Source organism: Anas platyrhynchos, chromosome 29 (assembly GCF_047663525.1).
Source record: "Anas platyrhynchos isolate ZD024472 breed Pekin duck chromosome 29, IASCAAS_PekinDuck_T2T, whole genome shotgun sequence".
NCBI lineage: Eukaryota > Metazoa > Chordata > Aves > Anseriformes > Anatidae > Anas > Anas platyrhynchos.
This window is the reverse complement of record NC_092615.1, coordinates 2055575-2071658: the sequence shown is the minus strand read 5'-3', so window position 1 is coordinate 2071658 and position 16084 is coordinate 2055575. Positions and strand designations below refer to the sequence as shown.

General features: G+C 45.9%; 1 protein-coding gene across 1 annotated transcript in view; it reads left to right on the top strand.

The window, feature by feature from the left end:
* Nucleotides 1-15373, top strand: part of INSR (insulin receptor) — a 55191-nt gene extending 39818 nt beyond the window's left edge. Inside the window, exons 11-21 of the mRNA XM_038169078.2 lie at nucleotides 3684-3955; nucleotides 4163-4305; nucleotides 4933-5092; nucleotides 5434-5533; nucleotides 5786-5853; nucleotides 6055-6284; nucleotides 6638-6748; nucleotides 6826-6985; nucleotides 7760-7889; nucleotides 8118-8252; nucleotides 9642-15373. Of these exons, the coding sequence (XP_038025006.1) occupies nucleotides 3684-3955; nucleotides 4163-4305; nucleotides 4933-5092; nucleotides 5434-5533; nucleotides 5786-5853; nucleotides 6055-6284; nucleotides 6638-6748; nucleotides 6826-6985; nucleotides 7760-7889; nucleotides 8118-8252; nucleotides 9642-9996 (1864 nt within the window). The 3' untranslated portion in view covers nucleotides 9997-15373. The remainder of the gene's footprint in view (nucleotides 1-3683; nucleotides 3956-4162; nucleotides 4306-4932; nucleotides 5093-5433; nucleotides 5534-5785; nucleotides 5854-6054; nucleotides 6285-6637; nucleotides 6749-6825; nucleotides 6986-7759; nucleotides 7890-8117; nucleotides 8253-9641) is intronic.
* The last annotated feature ends 711 nt before the right edge of the window (nucleotides 15374-16084 follow it).

Genomic DNA, 16084 nt, shown 5'->3' with positions numbered 1-16084 from the left:
GACAATCTGATTACTTTTTTTTTTTTCCTCTTTTTCCTTTTCCTGTTTTTATTTGATTTTATTTTTATTTTATTGTGCAGCCAGCCCAGGATGCTTCTCAGGCCAGTTTCTGGGGTATGTATTTTAGGAAGAAACCAATCACCAGGATGTGCCACCTTGTCAGCCTGCTAAGGAAGAAATCTCTACTTCCCCAGGCTAATTAATCTTTTTAGCACAAGCCTCTTCTGTTACAAGTGAACAGTAAAGATACCGTCCTGCTGACCTGCATCCTCTCTTCTCTAACAAGTTTCAGGCTGTGGCAACATAAATTAGAATTTTCCTGTAAATACTGTGCCTATTGCCTGTTCAAAGGGCAGCCTGTCTAAAGCCTGGCAACTGAGCATGAAGTGTGTTTTACTTCAGGTTCTCTTTTATGATGCTCCTGATAGTCTCAGCCTCTCTCGAGGTGCAGTGTGGACACCCCTGGAGATAAGAAGCCTTCTGCTGGTCGCAGGGAGGAACTTCAGTGACGAGGCCAGCAGAGGACAGAAGGTGGCAGGGTGCAGAAGACAGTGCAGTTGAGAAGTGACTTCCCCTATGTGTTGTCTCCTTGTTTTCCATGTACCATTTTCCCCCTCTGTCCTGTTCCCAGCTGCTGGATCCCTGTGCAGTATCCAGCCAAGTATGAGGCTGTCCCACAGATCTGCCGTGCCCTGCTTTGGTCTGGGTCTGATCTCACCTGACTTTCTCAGAACCCTGCTGGAAATCCCAGAAGTTGTTCCTTCCCCATGTGCACAGCTAACTAGCTACTCCAGGAGATACTGTCACAAGTCTTGTGGGCTGATTTGCTCTGGCATAGGCAAAGCAAACTAGAAGTGTCTAAACATCTCTTGCCATAGCCACGTTCCTAGTTGGAGCCAGTGGGTATCTTTACGCCACCTGCTTTGCAACCTCCCTTTGTAGCTGAACAAAGTGGCCATCAGAAGCTGATGCTTTGTTTCTTCTTTCCTGTGTTATTTGCTCTTACATCGAAACAAGTTTTGCACAGATTGGAGCAAAAGGGGGATTGAACGCTGGAGCAGGTTGCTCAGGGAGGTTGTGGGGTCTCAGTCCTTGGAAGTACTCAAAACCCAGCTGGATGTGGTCCTGAGCAACCTGCTCTAGCTGTCCCTGCGTTGTGCAGGGGTCAGATTAAATGATCTTGGAAGGTGCCTTGCAACCTCAGCTGCTCCATGACTCTGTGGAAAGCATGGAAAGATTTCAAAAGTAATAAAAGTCCTGAGAGGCAGAGGGGAGGTAAATGGCTGCTATTCAGGATGTGTTCTCATGTACACTCTCAACCATTTCTACTGCAGCAGCAGTCTCACCCTTCTCTCTGTCTCTGTCCTTCTGTCTCTCTGTCACACACACGCTCATGTCATTACACACATTAATGGGCTACAGGTCTGAGAAATGACTCACATTAAAAGCAACTTCTTTTTCTAGGTTTCCCAGTCCAGTCCGATTAATTGTGTAGACAAATACATAAATGCTTGTGCCAGCACAAGGGGGAAGGGAGGCAAGCTGCTCTTGTAGCAGCAATGACAGCCTGTGCCAGTTTCAGGTGTGTGGAAAAACTTGGTTTGAGCTAGCTAATGCATTTTTAAAATCCCTCAGCTCACCTCATGTTGCATGTGATGGGTTCTCACTTCATCCTTTCCTGAACCAGAAGCCCTCACATGTGCTGACTGTCTCTGATGCTAGGGGGAGAAGGAATCTGAGACTGGGCATTTTGTAGGGAAGGTCGTTGGAGCTGCTGAAATGGCCATGAATCTTAATGGAAGTTGCAGTGGAACAACTAGGGAAGGCACAAATTGTTTGAAAATACAACGAAGTTGGCAAGAAAATTGCTGCAAATCTAGGATAATAAATATGGGAAGATTGTGTTTACAGCTTCAGAAGCTTTTCTTGTTTTCTGTTACCAGAGGAAGAAGTTATTCTTGTGTTTTACTCTGTGTTGCATCAGTAGTCAAATTACTGTTTTACTTGTGAAAAACAAAATTCTCTTGAACATGAGGAACAGCTGAATCCACACTTTGTAAACAGTGGCGTGCAGCTTTGTTTTGAAGTCCAAACAAGATCCTGGTTGACTGTAAGAATTGCTTCCAAGGGAGGGAGTTGGCATGACCCAGACCTGGGTCTCTGAACTCTGCCCCATTGTTAGGGGACACTGTTCAGAACAATGCGCAGGCTGAGATAACAGCAACTCCAAAATGATGTCTCTGGAGTTAATTAGTAATTAGGGGAAGAGAAAACGAGAAGCTGGAACGTGCTCTGCCAAACCTGACGTTTGGAATCATGTTTTTTCATCAAGTGGACGAATGTGCTTACGTCGTTGCGTCCAACCCAATCTTTAGTTGGAGGAAATCTTAAAATCAGCTTTCGGGCTGGTTGCGCTTGCTGTTTGAGCATAAGGAACATCAGGAAGTGGGGCTGGGGGTGGCAGACAAACACCCAGCCTGTGCAGTCACCTGCCAAAGCTGTACTGCGCCAATCATTTGCCCGATAGTCAGAGGGTGGCAGTGGAAAGTTCAGTTCAGCAGCACGGATTTGCTTCAACAGCTTGTTACATTTTTAGAGACTGGAGATGCCTCAAGTGTGGGTTCAGTTCAGGTCACTCTTTGTACCCTTTAATAGCTGCACACACATGCACACACAAACAAAGATCATCATCCCCTTAAAATACACCGCTCTGCTTTCAGATGGCATTAATTCCTTTTGTGTAACCAAATACTGTTACTGATTCACCGCCTTGGTTGGTTCCCAACCTGGAATTCCTAGCGGTGGATGTGTGGCAGGAGTTCTGTTTTGATTCTTGTTCCTTTTGTTCCCAAGGAATTACGTGCTGAACGGTTTTTAATTCCATTGAACTGATTCTGTTTATTTACTGATGAAATCTGACATGAAAGTTGGCTAGTGGCGCTCACTTGCAAACAGGGGAGTTGACAAGATCACGGGGCCGATTCTATTTTTACGGCAGCAAAAAATTGATTTTCAGACTGAAGTGCAATAACTTGAGAAGCAATATTTGGTTAACAAACAGCACAGCTAATTTGTAGTCTGAATCCGTGTGTCTTAAATGCGCCTGCTGGAAAGATCTTAATAAATTTGGTCTCTGGGGAAAAGGTTAAAATTATCTGTCGAAATAGATAAGTTCAGAATTAGGGTTCAAAGCAGCAGATGTATTCCAGTGAGCTATGAAACTGGTCTTACGCTTCATAAATGCAAATTTATGACACTCGGAATATGTGGAACATCCAAGGTCGTCAGAGTTGGGGGCTGTGATATGACCTCATTTGTTCAAAGCTAGAATGTGTAGGAGATGAACTCCCAAGCATTGCAACACTGTGTACAAGGCATCCACGAGGCAGCCTGCTAGAGCTCTATTCTGCTGAGAAGGTTCAGGAGAATTTGAATTCCCAAGCAAATACCTTAGGCCTGGATTTTTTTTTTTTTCCTGTACACAGTTGTGCAGGGAAATCATCTCAGGGATACGTAATTCTGAAAAGCCGTGTGCACTGGAATTTCTTTCTTGTATTGCAAATGTGGGTCTTGAATTTGACTTTTCGATTGCACTCTGAGCTCTCCCATTTTAACTATTTCTTTTCAGGTGGATGCATTTATATTGGGTATAACAAATAACATTCTAATGCATTATTTAATAGGCCATCAAGAAAACGAAGAGACCTCGGCTCTGTAGCAAATGCCACTGTGGTGATACCCACCATTGCATCCTCTCCAAACTCTTCTGCAGCTGCATCTGAGAATTCAGAGGAACAGAAACCTTTTGAAAAAGTTAAGTTTAAGGAGTCTTTGGTTATCTCAGGCCTGCGGCATTTCACAGGGTATCGTATTGAGCTCCACGCTTGTAACCACGACGCTCAGGAATCTCGATGCAGCGTTGCAGCTTATGTCAGTGCCAGGACCATGCCAGAAGGTAATTAGCTTCCTGAGCTTTGCTCTGGGTTGATGGCTGTTTTCAAAATGCTGCTTTTCCCATGAGAGCCAGCTGCTTTGCAGAAACATCACGGACTGTGCTCTCTGTATGTCCTGGTAGGAGAAGATGATGGATGAAGTATTGTCAGTTTTGCATTTTGCAAAAGACATGAAAGAAAACTATTATTAATCATGACTTTGATTTTAGCTAAGGCCGATGACATCGTTGGTCCAGTTACCCATGAACTGGTTGAAAAAAATACCGTGCACTTGAAGTGGCAGGAACCAAAGGAGCCAAACGGTCTTATTGTGCTTTATGAAGTGAATTACGGACGTCTTGGGGAGACAGAGGTGAGAATTTCTGCTTCTTCCTTAACACAGCATGTTTGGAGAAGTAGCTCCATGCTTCAGTCCCTCTTGTTACAAGCTGTGGTAGTGGTGGTGCTGGGGAGGCTGCTGAAAGGTAACAGCTAGAGGCTGGACTTGCAGAGACCTTTCTGCCTTTCCCTGGGTTCTTCACTCTACAGTGCCCATTCATCCAATATTTATTTTGCTAACTTTCTGCATGGACATTCTTAGAAATTTTATTTCACAGAAGGACAGAAAATATACATGTAAATGTAAATTGCTCAGAGAAGTTAAAGCTCTGAGCAGCAGGAGAGGCTATGAGCAGTCCTAGAGCCTGTGCAGCATGCCAGTGCCGTGTGGGCAGGAGGGCTTGCCAGCTGAGGTCAGATTTCAGGGCTGAGCTCTAGTACAGCAAATGGCATATGCTGTGTGTAATCTGAACTACTCTAAACTATAAAATGTAAATCCAGGACAAGCCACTATCTTGGAAAAGACCCGAGCATGTGAAAACCCTATTTGTATACATTTGCCAGTGAAGGAGGTGAGGAAGAAATCCTAGTGGGCTGTTAGAGAGCCCGAGGTTGTTGCAGAGGTAGCGTAACACAGCCTGCCCCTTCCCTCCTCCTGCAGGAAGCACACTACTGCGTTTCCCGTAAGCACTTTGCCAGTGAGCAGGGCTGCAAACTGCGTGGACTGCAGCCTGGAAACTACAGTGTCCGTATACGAGCTACGTCGCTGGCTGGAAATGGCTCATGGACAGAACCTACCTATTTCTACGTGGCTGATTATTGTGAGTTCTTTGGTTTTCAACATCATCTTTTTGATCAGAACCCAGATTTCAGTTGGAAGATGGTGGGGCTTAGCAAGGAGTGCAAAGGGACCTGTAGGGGGGTATGAAATGTTTACCAATACATCTGTTTTCCAGAAACTGGAATTAGGAATGTGTCCATTTTCTTAATTTAGCTGTTGAACAGCAGTTTGAGTTCTTGTTCTGAGCAGCTCTGCATTCTCTACCTGAAGCAGCCTCTGACTTCCTGCTCTTTCTTGTTTAGTCAAGGAAGAGATCTTATACAGAAGATTTGGATTTTGAGACCTGTGTAATACCTCCAATTCTCTCTCTTTCTCTCTTAGTGAATGCTCAGCCTAATATTGCTGTTATAATCGTTCCGATTATTTTTGCCATAATAATTGCTGGAATTATTGGAGCTGCTTACGTTCTTGTGAAAAAGAGGTGAGTGCAACTTCTCATCATTTTTACCACAACAAGCAAAACTTGTATGTAAAGGTTTTAATTGTTGGAATTGTTTATTTTCTAATTTAGATGATGATTATAACATTAATTTAGCTTAGGAAATATTTTTTGTGCCTTTGGAAATTGGGATAGTCGCTATTTATTGCACACTTTGGGAATTAATCAAACTGCCTTCATTTGTAACATGTCAAAAGCTGCAAATGTGCTAAAGAATTTGTGTTTCCTTTTCAGACAAACCGAAGGACCAACTGGGCCGCTCTACGCATCTTCTAACCCCGAGTATCTCAGCGCCAGTGATGGTGAGAGCAGTGGGGGCTTTCCTCTGTGCCTTATTTCTCGTGTAGTCATTCAGACAGTGCAACAGTATGGGACTGGCTTTTTCTTTATGGAGTTTTTCCGGTTGTCTTTACATACCACAATATCCTGTGACAGTTGTACTGCAGAAATGGCTTTTGAAAGATAGTTGCTCAATTCAGAAATGTCTCCCTCTGTTTTGGCAGTCTATGTCCCTGATGAATGGGAGGTTCCACGAGAGAAGATCACTCTCCTCCGAGAGCTGGGACAGGGCTCCTTTGGCATGGTATATGAAGGAATTGCCAAGGACATTGTGAAGGGAGAGCCAGAGACTCGAGTAGCTGTGAAAACCGTTAACGAATCAGCCAGCCTCCGAGAGCGCATCGAGTTCTTAAATGAAGCTTCTGTGATGAAAGGGTTCAGCTGCCATCATGTGGTAAGCATCGCTGGCTGCCTCAGATGATTAGCAAGTGAAAGTCCCATCACATAACTAATATTTCTCTAACGCTTTCAAAGCTTGGTGTTCAGCCTACAAAAGCAGCCTTTCTGCAGAAGCAGTTGATCAAAAGCGCTGGGATCTTTACTTGTCAGATTTTATAAAATGTGTGAATCTGCTTGCATCATTTCACATTTGCTCTTTCAAAACTTCTCAGCCTTAAGTGGCTTTGTGGTGCCGTTCCAAGCTCTTGTTCAGGGTGTTGGCTTTGTTATAACACCCGGTTCTCATAGCTGGACTCTGCCCAGTGTGCTTGGACACAACCTTGAGGAAAAGTCTCATTTATTTTCCAGGTTCGCCTCCTCGGGGTGGTCTCAAAAGGACAACCTACGCTGGTGGTCATGGAGTTGATGGCACATGGAGATTTGAAAAGCTACCTTCGCTCTTTGAGACCTGATGCCGAGGTACAGACAGGAGAGAGGCAGTACATGTGTAACAGGCTAACTAGATTTGGTTTTTAATACTTGTTTATTTATCGTAGAATAACCCTGGCCGTCCACCGCCAACGCTGAGAGAAATGATCCAGATGGCTGCAGAGATCGCTGATGGTATGGCCTATCTGAATGCCAAAAAATTTGTGCACAGAGATCTTGCAGCTCGTAACTGTATGGTTGCAGAGGACTTCACGGTAAAAATTGGAGGTATGTAGTATGTGGTCAGAAGAGAATTCTGTGGGTCATACTTACGTGTATAAAACCCAAGAGCAATGCAGCGAACACCGGTGATTTCCACTGGCTCCCTTTGGAAATGCAGCAAACTTTTCTGTTTTTCTTCCTTGTAAAAGAATTGTATGGGCTTCAGTAAGAAAAATGTCTCCCTTAAAACCAGAGCAACTTCTCTAATCACCTCTATTCTGTCATAATACTTGTAATATGAGTATTATGACAAAGAAGGTGTTTGGCACAACAAAGCAAGCTTCGCTAACCCTGTCACTAGGTCAGGTGCCTTTTAAAAAGTCATTTGTCTTCCACAAGAAACAGTTTTTAACCCAAATCCATTTGGAAGTAAGTAAATACAAAATGTAAAAATAAACTGAAACCTCAAGGCTTGGTGGTTTTTCAGACCTCTTTGGACTTAAAGCCAAGGCAGTGGGATTTAAGGGCAAAGACGGCTCTGTTTTCCTTAAAGGAGATGAATAAAAATAATGTTTAGACTAGAAGCTGTCACTAAAAATTGCAACTCTGGAGTCTCTATCACAGCTCTGTAGTAGTTCACAAAAGAAAAAATGCAGGGAAAAGGAAAGTGTTTTGAATGTTAATCACGAGGTGACAAATTGCTGGAAGTTGCATAGGAGGCTTACTGGGTGTATGAAAATAGCCTGGCGTCAAAGGAAGGAAACACTCATCTAGAGATGTTGCACAGTAAAAGCAGCATGGAAGGAGAGACATTTAACACATCCCGATTGCTTTTCTCAGACTTTGGCATGACCAGAGATATCTACGAGACGGATTATTACCGTAAGGGAGGCAAAGGACTTCTGCCTGTGCGCTGGATGGCACCCGAATCATTGAAGGACGGTGTTTTCACTACTTACTCAGATGTGTGGTAAGTTGTACTCTGCAATCCCAGATGAATCAAGAACTCACCGTTTTAATGCATGTTGTTTACACTGTGAGTTGCTAACTTCTTCTGAGTACAGACAAAACACAGCATTGTTTTGAAACCCTCTTAAAAATATAGTAGTATTCTTTTAAAGTATGCGTTCTCCAAAATAAGGCTATCACTTGTAGGTCTTCAGAATGTTTCTCACCAGGAGTCTTGTTTCTTTCTTAGGTCATTTGGTGTTGTCCTTTGGGAAATAAGCAGTTTAGCAGAGCAGCCGTACCAGGGACTCTCCAACGAACAGGTGCTAAAGTTTGTAATGGATGGAGGATACCTGGATCAGCCGGACAACTGCCCAGAGAGGCTGTAAGTAGTAAAGCGGGTGCCAGCTGACCAAGCTGCACTAGTGGATGGCCGTTGGCTTGTGTCATGGGGCAGAGCCTGGCCACAGTCTGCATCCTTGGGGCTATAAAGGCTGGAGAGCAGTTTGTTAATCCCACATCTGCTGAGGTTTTCTCTAATTCATCTCTCTGTACTACGTAAATAGTCTTGAGAATTACAGCAACTCTTTACTGCTGATTTTCAGAAATCCAATTTATGACTAAGGAGGAGGGAGAGGTAGGAGAATGCTCTGCTAAGCCCCAAGCTGCTTATCGTGTCCGAGGCCTTTTCATGTCTCCTGCAGGCTCCTTTCCCACTCAAAGTACAAGGTTAGGCTGCCTGCAAGTTTAGGGAGAAAAGAGGGCACTGTGTAGAGGCAGAGTGCTAAACACCTTGCAAAGAGGATTACAAACTGAAGCCAGACGTTCTCCTGTACCAGGGTTAAGGGTTAATGTCTGCAGCTGCTCGTGATGTTCACGCTTTGGAGGTTGCTGCATCCTCAGACCTGCCAGCGCGGCTGCCTAGCCAGATGCTTCCTAAGCTGCTTCAGAGTGATTAAGAAAAATAAATCCTGTTACCAAGTGTTTAACCTGAGCTAGGGTGTTTTGGTAGAGGGGTGTAAGGAGCCACTGCTGCAGCAGCGTGCAGAGGTGAGGGGAAGGAGCCCTTGTTGGAAAAGGCAAGGCTAATAGTAACTCCCTGTTTCCAGTAACTTCTTACGCCAGCCCACTTCTGGCCAAAACAGCACTTCCAGACTCAAAAAATAAACATGTTTTGTGAGTATCCTTGTGAAAAAAGCCTGCTGTCCTGGACAGTTGTCTCTTGTGGCCAGTTACAAACTGCAGTTTACAACTTTTTTTGTACCTAGGAGATGTGTAAGTTCTTTCTTCGTGGCGTATGGTAACATACGACATCTCGCTGCAGCCTTTCTTTTGGGTGGGTTGTTTACAGGACCTCTCTCTTCTGCACAGCCTGCTATTTTCCTTGAAGATTAAGGAACTTGTTATCTTTCAGGCTGAGTTAAAATTAAAATTGAATGAATTAAAGAATTGTGAGAGGGCTCTAAGTGCGTGCGCACATTCACAGAGTACGTGAACTGCAGCCTTGTTTCCTTCGGAAGCCAAGTTAAGAACAATTGAAGGAATTGGAAGGAATTTTTGATCTAGACAGAAATAGAGAAAAAGCAGTGTGAGGATCTAGAGGCAAAAACGGAGACGGGAAGAGAACAAACAGCTCAGTTTGGGTGGGAACGTGGGGTTCAAAGGAGTAGCATGCGTGATGGGCGGTCTGACATGGATACCAGTCCTGGTCTGTGCCAGCTCTGCCTGTGTGGATTTGTTTTTTCCTCTCCCTGACTCCTTTGTCCTCAACTAGGCACAGCCTGATGCAGATGTGTTGGCAATACAACCCCAAAATGCGCCCCACCTTCATTGAGATCATCGAGATGCTGAAGGAGGACTTGCACCCCAGCTTCCACGAGGTCTCGTTCTTCTACAGTGAGGAGAACAAACCTCTGGAAACGGAGGAGTACGAGATGGACTTCGAGAACATGGAGAGCATTCCCCTCGATCCCTCCTCGTACACGCAGAGGGACAAAGTCCTGGGGCGGGACAATGGACCCTCCATGGCCCTCAAGGGGAACTATGAAGAGCACATACCTTACACTCACATGAACGGTGGCAAGAAAAACGGGCGGATTCTCTCCATGCCCCGATCAAGTCCCTCCTAACGCTTCCTGTTTGACCCAAGGGTTTTGTCTGCTTTTTTTCCCCCTCCACAAATCTCAGGACTCTTGTTATTGCTGCCACAGTGTATGACACACATCTACAGACTCTTCAAATTTTTAATCATCTTATGATTAATACTTTTTTTTTTTTTTGCCAAGTTGACTGGTTGTCAGTGGACTTATCTGTGAACATAAATGGAAAAGGTTTCCATGGCTGCTGTCCTTTCTGTAACCATGGTTTCAAAACAGGAAGCGACCGTGTAAGTTAAACTAAAGGAGGAGCATCCACGTTTGCCAACAAAAGACGTGAAATTTGCTGGTATCTGAGCTACAGCGTAACGGTGCGGAACAAAACTTCTGCAGGACAAAAGCATTTCCAGTAGAATTCCAGGCTTTCAGGCATACTCTTCACTACAGCTGAAGGATTCAACACATCAGTCGGACGCGCCAGATCCTCAGATTGACCAATAGCTGCTGCTTTCATACTTTTTAAATGGGTTAAATCCCAAGGGTGCGTGCGTGTGCGTGCGTGTGTGCAGTATATATATGTGGGGTGTATATGTATAGCAAAATATACACTTCTTTTTTGTACATAAGTTTTGTATGTTCTCACAGAAGCTTTCCTCTTCTCGGAAGTGTGTACTTATCTTTTTCCCATTTCCCTGGAGTGACTGAATCCTAAACAGATTATTTTTATACTGAGGACTCTTGGGAGTAGGTTTTCTCTCATTAACAAATGAGGAAAATGTGCTGGGAGCCAAAGGAGCAGAAATCTGAGATTTATGGGTACTTTCAAGACCAAACAACGTAGGAGTCCCCTGACCTGAGATACCGAGTTTTCTGTCCTTACAGCATTGAGTATATATATTGTTTGTTGTAATATATTTAAAATGTCTGTAGTTTAAATTTTAACTTCATATAAATTATTGACTGTTTATGGTCCTTTCGGGGAGGGGAGAATTTGGGGGATTGTTTGGTCTTAAAGTGGTCCAAAGATTTCAGAATGAACTAATTTTAGCTGATTACCCTTTTAGGAGCTATGAAGCACATGTTAAGTTTATACTTGACAAGGCTTTATAAAACAGTTTCAAGATTTATACCGTGCAGTCAGCTGGCTCCACGCGAAGCCCTGGGACAAAGTAGTTGGGACTTACCTTGGTCGTTGGGGGGCTGAAGGACACCGGAACGTCCTGCTCCGGGGTCCTGCTACGTGTTTGCCCCCTCATCCCTCGCGTTGTGCCGCAGGAGAAGCAACCAGAGAGGCCGAGTAAGAACTCTAACCGAAAAAAAAGACACTAAAGACCAGCTGAAGGGAGGCGAGCACAAGGCTCTTGGCTCTGCACGTGAAGCAGAAGCTGAACGTGACTGTGGTCAGCTCCCTGCTGCCTGTCTGCTGCTGCTCAGGCGTCCGGCCTCGTGCTGCCTGCGGGCCTCCGATGTGTTCCTGAGATCCCTGCGCCTCTCCCAGGGCGCGTGCGTGAGCAGTGCGCTGCTTTCAGCTCTTCGGGATGTCAACCTTCGTCTCTTGGACCGTGCTTTGTTTTGCTGCTGTTTGCATAAAGACAGAGCTGATAAGCACAAAATGTTAGAAAATCATTGTGAAACTGAGCGTGTCTCGTTGCGATGAGGGAGCGTGCTGGCAGGGAGAAGCGCTAAAGCGAGAAATGAAGATGATTGATGTCGCAGGCCGTTTCATGCAGGAGCTGGTTTTACCAGGGGAGAGATTGCTCAGACCTCTGCTATTCCTCCTGGAGAAGTCCAAGGGCCACTTTGCTCTCTCTGCTGGGAAAAAAACAAGGTCCTTGGTGGGAGTGGGGACACCAGGCTGCAGCGTGGCTTTTGGTTTGTGCTGCTGCCTCCTCCCCGTGAGGGACTGGAATGGGCCGGGGTCTGCAGGAAGCACCTCTTGCAGCTCCACTCGGCTGCGGCACCATGGGGTGGTGGCCACTGGGACAGGGGTGGAAGGCAGAGGGCAGAGGTGGCTCACGGAGTTAGGGGGAAACCACCCAGTGCAGGCATGGGTAAGATCCTTCAGTTCGGAAAGGCCTCGTTTACATTTCCTCTGCTTTACAAAGTAGTAACTGTTTAGCAGCTCTATACTACACTGCAGGAAAGAAGACATATTCTCACACTTTTCTAAGGAAGAGAAGTTTTTCTTATTAGAAATTTTTTATTTATTTTAATATATAGAACACTGTAAAAAAAAAAAAAGGCAACAAAAAAATCGTTTTCTTAAACACGCAGAACATGTAAATTTGTATCTGTAAAATCTTGGCAGGTGGATGTGGTGGGATTATTTTTGTCCTGTTCTGGTGCAGTCTACCTCAGTGTTTCTTAAGGATATTTTTAATACTGCGCACCTCTAAACCTGTTTAAATATTCTGGTCTGGACCTATTGTGGATCAGGGAAAATCAATATCAGCTGATTCCAATACTTGGGACCATTCACTGAAGGGAATGGGTAGGAGAACAGCTCATCACCGTTTATCACTATTCTGAGTAGTAGTGACCAAAAGAAACTACTTCCAGCTCCAAATACCCAATAGCAAATTTGGATCTGATACTCTGATACCATCTTCCTAGTTCTGTTGCGATAAAAAAGGAGAAAAAAAAAAAAAAAGACCCATTTAAATGTTTGGACTTTGAACTAATGACCTAAAAGGAGGAGACAGCATCCTGCTGGAGCAGTAGATGCCAGTGGGGACCAGGGCCCGTGCCCAGCCCTCGTTGTTGGAGTTGGGTTTGGGTGTCGTGGTCGCTGCCCTCGCTGTGTGCTGCTACCCGGGAGCTCTGCGGCTTGGATGTGACCTCCTGAAATCAGCCCTTCCCGCGTGCCGATGTTTTGATAACATTTTAAATTGCAGCAATCATAACTGTGGGAATAGAAGATCCTTTATATAAACAAACATTGGAACCTTGTATTGGGTCTGGCTTTTAAATTTAGTTGATATTGGTTGGCCCTGTGAGTACGCATGATTTGCAACACTCGGATCACTGAACAAGGGATTATGTGTTTCGCTTTGCGGACAGGCAGTCCGTTCACGTGGCTCGTGTTGTCATCGTCACTCTGCACCGAAGGGAGCAGTTGTTTATACCCAATACTGTGCATAAAGATTACTCCAGTCGTCCTCTCTACAGCGTGCCAAGGGCGAGGAGAGGCGTGTGGTACCAGCGGTAAGGATATCATTTTTCCCCAAAGCTTGTCCCTTCTGAAAACAAACACATGACGCTAGCGGTTGCCACTTGTGGCTGTTGGAGATTACGCTCAGCTACAGATGTAGGAGGAGTGCATGGACGTCATCTGTAAAGCCCAGCTCTGAATGAGGAAAATCCTTTACTTTCAGCCCTCAGCTTCCACTTTGCTCTCTTGCTGGGAGATCCTCCCCTGCCCTGGGGATGCACAAGTCCCGCGCTTGGATCGGCAGCATCAAGGGGTTGCGTACAAGTTGGGACTGCGTGCGCCAGATGAAACCTGTGTGCGGTGCGGTCCCGTGCCCAGGAAGGGGAGCAGCACGGCAGGTGCTGTGCCTTCGCCTGGGGAGCTGCTGCTGCTCTGTGCTCCGGCGAGATCCCTACTGGGGCAAGAGCGCCGTAGCTGCAGCAAAAGCACAGGCACCCACTGCTGCGCAGCGGTGAGGAGGAGCCAGGTGGGAGCACAGGTGGGATGGCTGGAGGAGGGCAGCTCTGCTGGCCTTCAGGTAGCGTTTGCTGGGGTTGGATCCTGCCCTGTGCGGGCAGAGAACTTCCCACTCACAGCTCTGAGTAGCGGGGCAGACCCAGGCGCATGTTGAGGAGCAGCTGTAGCCTCCTGTGCTCAGTCCGGGGACAGGAAGGGGTACCAACGAGCAGCCAGAGCCTCGCTGTTTCTAAAGCTGGTGAAGCAGGAAGCGTAAGAACCAGCTTTCTGTGCTCTGCTGTGTTTTCTTTGAGCAGATGTTTGAAGCACGGGACTGGAGAGGTTTCTCAGAAGCGTTTGCACGTTAAATTCTATCGCCACTTCCTGAACACCTCTTGCAAATCTGGTACTTCTCTTGCAGTACAGTGCAGCATTGCAAAGCTTGCCTGCTAGGTTAAAAACACGTCTCTTGGCGGCTTGTAAATACTCTGTTGTGTTGTAAAATAGAAGAGCTTATAATGTAAACTCTGTGCCAGCACTGGGTTGGGAAACATGATAGGAAATAGACCAAGCTGCGAGGAGGATTTTCTGTGCAGATCATAAAGCAGCTGTGTTGGTTGGGAAGAGGCTGCTCCTAGGTTGCTAAAGGGTACTCTTAATTTATGGGTAGTGTATCTCTTTCCTCCTAAACTTGTATTATAGTAATGGGGCACTTTGCTTAATTTTGGTTTGTTGCGTATAGTGTTGGTATCTCTGGAAAAATCTCAAAGTTGCTTACTGTGTTATTGACCTAAAAGATGAAGGCAAATAGGAAAAGGCAGGAGCAAGAAGGGTGCTGCGTCAGTTTTTCTTGAGCCTCCGTTTTAGGGGAGGGAGAGAGGCAATCCAGTTCCCTCTTAACGTCACTGTGATACGAAGACGGACCCTGAGGTTCTCTGGGCCCTTCATTGCTAGCAGCGATTCCTGATACCGAGACTGGAACCTCATTTTTCAAATCAGAACGTGAAGTATCTTTGTGCCATAAAGCCTTACTCTGACAGCTGTGCCAGGTGCTCCCGTGATCCACGTGTGATCGGTTCAGAGACTGTGGAGTAAGAGCAGAGTAAGCAAGAAACTGCAGAACACCCTCCGGTCCTCTGGCTGTGTCCTCGCCTCCCTCGAAGCCACCACTTCTCACACAAAGACGCGCGGAGCCGGCGGGCATGGCCGTGCCAGGAGCCCCTTCCCCTCCGCGGAGCAGCCGATGCCCCTCGTAGCTCCCCTGCGCGCGGTCCTGGGAGAGGAGCTGCTGAACGGATTGGAACTGTGAAGTAGTTGCTTCAGAAATACGTGAAATTCAAAGCGAGATTAGTTTAGCGTTTGTATGAACTTAATTGAATTTGGCCTTTTTATTACCTTCTGCTTGGCTCTGTGTTAACTCTGCTTGGATGCTGTACGTGAATGTTGGTGTAAGAGCATTAACGTGTTCAGCCTGTTCTGTTCTGGCTTGCCTTGCTATGAGTATCACAAGAGTGAAGCCAGTAGTGCGATTGACTTTTGGAGGAATCTGACTATTTAAAAGCAATTGTAAAACTACCATTTTTATCAAATCTGCTGTCATTAAATGTGTATTTCTTTTTAAGATTAAATTGCTTGTCCTTCTCAGAAGTAAGCACTTATTCTTGCAGGTTCAGCAAATTAACTGCAGCACAATGCAAGCTATAAGGGGACAGGTAGAGAAATGACTTTTTAAATATTGTATAATAAAGTTAGTATTAACTCCTATGGCGTAGTTACGTTTTTTGCCAATGTGTTTGCAGCGGGCACCAGGTTGTGTTTGTGGTGGTCGTTCTGTTGTGAGCTCTGCTGCTCCGGCTGATGGTGCTCGGCGCTCGCTTCTCCCCAGCCCAGGAGCCCCTGGGGGAGCGGGTTCTGGCGGTGGCACTGGGGCAGTCCTGGCATCCAAGGAGGACCATGGACACAGTTAAAGGTGGGCCCAGGCTCACCTGCTTAGCTGAGTCCTGGCGCCACCACTCAGGTTCTTGCTCTGTGCTGCCGAGGGGCTGCTTTGCAGTCCTGGTGGTGGAAAGCGTGGCTTGGGCTTGCTGGGCTCTCAATTGCCCAAGAGCCGACGTCTGAGCTGAGCTTGTTCCCAAAGCTCTTCTCTTCCTCTGGGTTCCCCCCCAGCAGCATCTGGTAATGCTGTCACCATCTTGGTTTCCAAATACTTCTCCCGTTACCGGGTGTGATGGAAACTGGCTGATGGCGATCTTAGAAAAGCTACCTTTAAATCTGAAAAGACAGAATGCTATTTGAAAAGGAAACCCCTTACCTTTTGCTTTAATTTGCACGTTGGTTTTGTTCTTAGAGTGTCAAAACAGTGGCTTGTGTTTGAGGAGCTTTGTGGATGGGGTTCTGGGCATCGGCTTGATCAAACGCAGCCAAAAGCAAATGCTGGGCTGCTTGCACCTTAACCGGACCAGAGGCAGTTTCAGT